Source organism: Chrysochloris asiatica, unplaced genomic scaffold, assembly GCF_000296735.1.
Source record: "Chrysochloris asiatica unplaced genomic scaffold, ChrAsi1.0 scaffold00416, whole genome shotgun sequence".
In the NCBI taxonomy this organism is placed as follows: Eukaryota; Metazoa; Chordata; class Mammalia; order Afrosoricida; family Chrysochloridae; genus Chrysochloris; species Chrysochloris asiatica.
Window position 1 is genome coordinate 281,091 of NW_006408934.1, and position 4,715 is coordinate 285,805.

General features: G+C 34.3%; 1 protein-coding gene across 1 annotated transcript in view; it reads left to right on the forward strand.

The window, feature by feature from the left end:
• The window catches only part of TMEM232 (transmembrane protein 232), a gene marked incomplete at its 5' end in the record, with an annotated part of 464,990 nt that overhangs the window by 271,762 nt on the left and 188,513 nt on the right, over positions 1 to 4,715 (forward strand). Inside the window, one exon of the mRNA XM_006876811.1 lies at positions 1,476 to 1,723. Within this exon, the coding sequence (XP_006876873.1) occupies positions 1,476 to 1,723 (248 nt within the window). The remainder of the gene's footprint in view (positions 1 to 1,475; positions 1,724 to 4,715) is intronic.

Consider the following 4,715-nt stretch of genomic DNA (forward strand, 5'->3'; position numbering starts at 1 on the left):
AAGAAAATATTAGTAATTCTTTAGTACCACCTAATGGACTCCTGCCTTCAAAGCCAACTGAGAGATGTCATGGTGTTGTCTCTGTTCCAATGTGATCTAACACAGGCCTTCTTTTTCTGTTTAGCTATTTCTCCTAGTGAAGACCAGCCCAGGTCTGTCCCAATCTGCTTTGGAAGAGACTCTTGGAACTCTTTTTCCTCCTCCTGTCTCCACTTTGTGCCCAGAGATCTGCATGGAACAGATCCTCCTCCACACACTGTTGATAAGTGCCAATCATTCTGTGCCTCGCAAATCTTGCACACACGATGTAATACCTTCCCTGGGAGTGTCTGTACAGGTATCCCCTTTTGTATAAAAGAGCACAAGGAATATTCCTTCCCCACTTGCTTCTATGATTGTGGAAACATCTCTGAAGTTGACAGCACAAAAGGAATTATTACAGCTCGCACAATAAATGCAAATGTCATCATAACACTGGCCATTTTTCACTGCTTGCTCAAATAGATGACAAAATTTATCTTTGTGTCAGTAGGCTCATCATGTATGTGATATGGTTACATGAGTGAGGAGGAAATTCACTTCTGAAAATAGTGTAGTATATCTATGGATCTTCTGGGTGGTGGGGTGGGAAGTGGTAGATGATAAAGAGCTGAACTCCTGGGCTTCCTCAAGGTCATGTCAGACTCCATATTCCACAGGGTTGTTCACCTCAAAGTAACACAGAACTCTGTGCTTTAGGACCTCCTGTCTCTCCCTAATGTTATGACTGAACACCATGGAATAGAGACCTAGAAGTTCGCCATAGTTCCTATCCTAGAAAATGTTTTAATTAATCTAAATATAAAATCTTTGTTTGTTTTCCACTATACTAATGATTTTCTGTTGACTACAAGGAAAGTTTGGGAGCTCTGGTAGCGTAGTGGTTACGAATTGGGCTGTGAACCACAAGGTCAGCAGTTCGAAACTACCAGTGGTTCCATGGGAGAAAGATGAGGCTATCTGCTCCTGTAAAGATTTACAGCCTCAGAAACTCTGTACAGGGTAGCTATGGGTTGGAACCAACTCGATGGCACTTAACAAAAACAACAACAAGGAAAGTTTAGATGATGGACTGAGAAATGGAAATCTGAGTCAATAAAACATTTATATTACTTCAACTGATTGCTTAATTTTAGTTACATGGAGTCTACAAATGCTTATGAGATTATGACATGGGAAATACACCAAATTTGAAATAGATTTTGTAATCTGAAATTTCTCAGAATGTCAAGACAGGATTCATTAATTCTTATTTGTTTCTTCCATTATCCTATGATCTTTAGAATCCATGTGAGCCTGAATTTTTCCTTTAAAAAGCTAGTTTTATTTAACTGGAAAAATGAAACATTAGTCAAAGAAAATAACTTAACATGCTATCTATCTTTTATTGAATATATTTTTCCTCACACTGAATTCTATATCTTTTCTTTCAACAGGCTGAATTAAATGACACAACTGATCCTTTTACCAGTTATGGTACAAAAGTTTCATCAAATGTAGGAGATGAAACTTCATCCAAATATATAGGATGGAGAATTGCCAATACACTTTCAAAACTATTCTTTCCATCCATTGATGCCCGTGCCTTTCCTTTGATGAAACCAGCAACAAAACGAGACCAAATGAAATATCAGAAGAAAAAGGAGGAGCCCACGAAGAAGAAAGTTCTGTGCATCACTGTAAGGTAAAGTGAAACACTACTCACAGTAGTTCTGTCATTCAAATACATTAAAATTTAAAATCACAGAAACCATATATAATCAGATGGCATATTATTTAACTCAATTTTCTTCTTTAATCATTATCTTGATCTACCACCACCTAGATACTCTATCATGGACAAATTACTCCCTTTTCAGAAACCATTTCTTTCATGTTAAAAATAGGTATTATTGCATAATATAATGTTTATGGAATTCTTTTGTGAGAAATACAATAGAAATTACATTATTATATTTTTTTTAAATTTCAAGGCTATTAATTTTATATACGTTAAGTAAAAGAACTGAATAGAAAATTTCACAAGGCAACTTGAGAAGACAAAGTCAAGTATTATAATGAAATGTACACATATATGCAGTTAGAAAACACAAAGGGAAGATCATGCTCTGTATTTCTCAAGCTGAAAGAACTGAACAATTATTCAAGACTTGACTTGCAATAGTGAAAGATTTCATGGGCAAAATATTTAATGATGCAGGAAGCATCAAAAGAAGGTGGAAGATATACAGAGAGCCATTCTACCAAAAAGAATAGGCTATTGTTCAACCATTTCAAGATGTAGCATATGATAAAGATCAATGGTACTGAAGGAGGAAGTTCAAACTGTACTGAAGGCATTGTGAAAAACAAGGCTCCAGGAATTGATGGAATGTAAATTGAAATCTTTCAACAAACTGATGTAGCCTTATAGGTACTCTCTCTTCTATGCCAAGAAATTTGGAAGATGACTACTTGGTCAACTGATTGGAAGAGATCCATATATGTGCCCATTCCAAAGAGAGGTAACCAAATGAAATGTGGAAACCATTGAACAGTATCATTAACATCATATGCCAAGTAAAATTTTGCTGAAAATAATTTAAAAATAACTTCAACATTACACCAACAGGTAGTTTCTAGAAACTCAAGCTGAATTCAAAAGAGGACATGTACCAAGGGATATTATTTCTGATGTCAAATGGGTCTTGACTGAAAGCAGAAAACACTAGAAAGATGCTTTCTTGTTCTTTGTTTATTGTGCAAAACTTTTGACTGTGTGGATAAAGACAGCTATGTCTTAATACATTGTGAAGAATTGTTATCTTAGAACAATTAATTGTGCTCATGAGGAACCTGTACAGAGGCCAAGAGGTAGTATTTCAAGCAGAACAAAGGTTACTGAATTATTTAAAATCAAGAATGGTATACACCAAGGCTGTATTCTTTCACCATATTTATTCAATCCCTAAATTGAGCAAATAATCCAAGAAGCTTCATTATATGGAGAAGAAGTGGTATCAGGAATGGAGAAAGAATCATTAACTACTTGTAACCTGCAGATGACACAATTATGTTTGCTGAGTGTGAAAAGGACTTAAAATACTGATGAATATTAAAGACTACAGCCTTCGATATGGATTGAAACTCACCGTAAAGAAATAAAAAATCCTCAAAACTTAACTAATAAATAATACTATTATAAATAGAGAAAGGATTGAAGTTGTGTCAAGGACTTCATTTAGCTTGGATACATCATCAACACTCAGGAAAGCAACAGTCAAAACTCAAATGACGTATCACAATGGGAGTATCTGCTGCACAAGACCTCTTGAAAATATTCAAAGGGCAATTATATGAGTTTGAGGACTAACGTGAGCCTGACATAAGCCATGGTATTTTCAATAGCCTCCTCATGTGCATGTGAAAGCTGGACAACTAATAAGGAAGACCATAGAAGAATTCATGCATTTAAGTTATGATATTGAGAGTGCCATGGACTGATAGAAGAACAAACAAATCTATCTATGAAGAAATACAACCAGAATGCTTCTTGGAAGCCAGCATGGCCAAACTTCATCTCTCATACTTCAGCAATTTTATAAGGAGGAACCAGTCCCTGGAGAAGTACATTATACTTGGGAGGAAGACTTCGAATGAAATGGATTGACACTATGGCAGCAGCAATGAACTCAAACATAGCAACAATTGTGAGTTTAGCTGAGAAGTTTCATCTCTCTCACAAATATCCATGTATATACTAAAGGCACAGAAAAATCTTGCACTTAGGAAAGTTTTATTTAAGTGAATCATTTTCCAATTTGTTTTTAATTTATTCAATAGTAGATACATTTCAGACATTCCTAAACTTACTATTACAATTTTAGCATAATTGGATATTTGTCATACTGCCAGATTAAAAATTAGGTGAAAAATCACTCTTGACATGTAACACAGGCAATTTTATACATATTTTGTCAAGATTTGAGACAGAAATTTGTTATTTATTCTTTAATCCAATCATTTAAAAAGTTTCAATGTGCTATATGTTTTCGCTATTTAATTCAGACAAATTTACAATGCAATCAGATTTCCTTTTACGCTTTTAACAATTTACTTGATATATGTTGATTCTCTGTTCTTAGAGATTGTTGTTGATCATCTAATTGTTTTAATTTTTGTCAGCTCTTTCTTTCTTTTTGTTGATTGTTGCCACTTCTGATATGTTCTTTGTTCGCTGAATCTTGTATATCTTGTACACATCATAAATTGTGTCTATTTTTTCACTTCACTTTTTTTTCTTTTAAAAACCTAATATAGGATCTTTTATTTCTATATTCAATCACATATATTTTTGTTCTTATCTATATGAATCTGTTATGTAGTCTTTCCTGTGGTTTATTTTATATAGCATTTCTAAGTTTTTGAAGAAAATGCCAAATCACTTAGGAAATATTCCTTCTATTTCTAAATTATTACTTAACTTATAAATCATGGGGCTGTTGCTGCCCAAAGTCAGACTTCATTGAAGTTTGGATAATTATATCAAATAAGACCATGTAAACAGACTTTTTTTGGGGTATAGAAATTGTCGATAGAAAAATAATTGTTGTTGTTGTCAGGTGCCATCGAGTCGGAACCGACTCATAGTGACCCCATGCACAGCAGAACGAAACAATGTCTGATCCTGGGCCAAC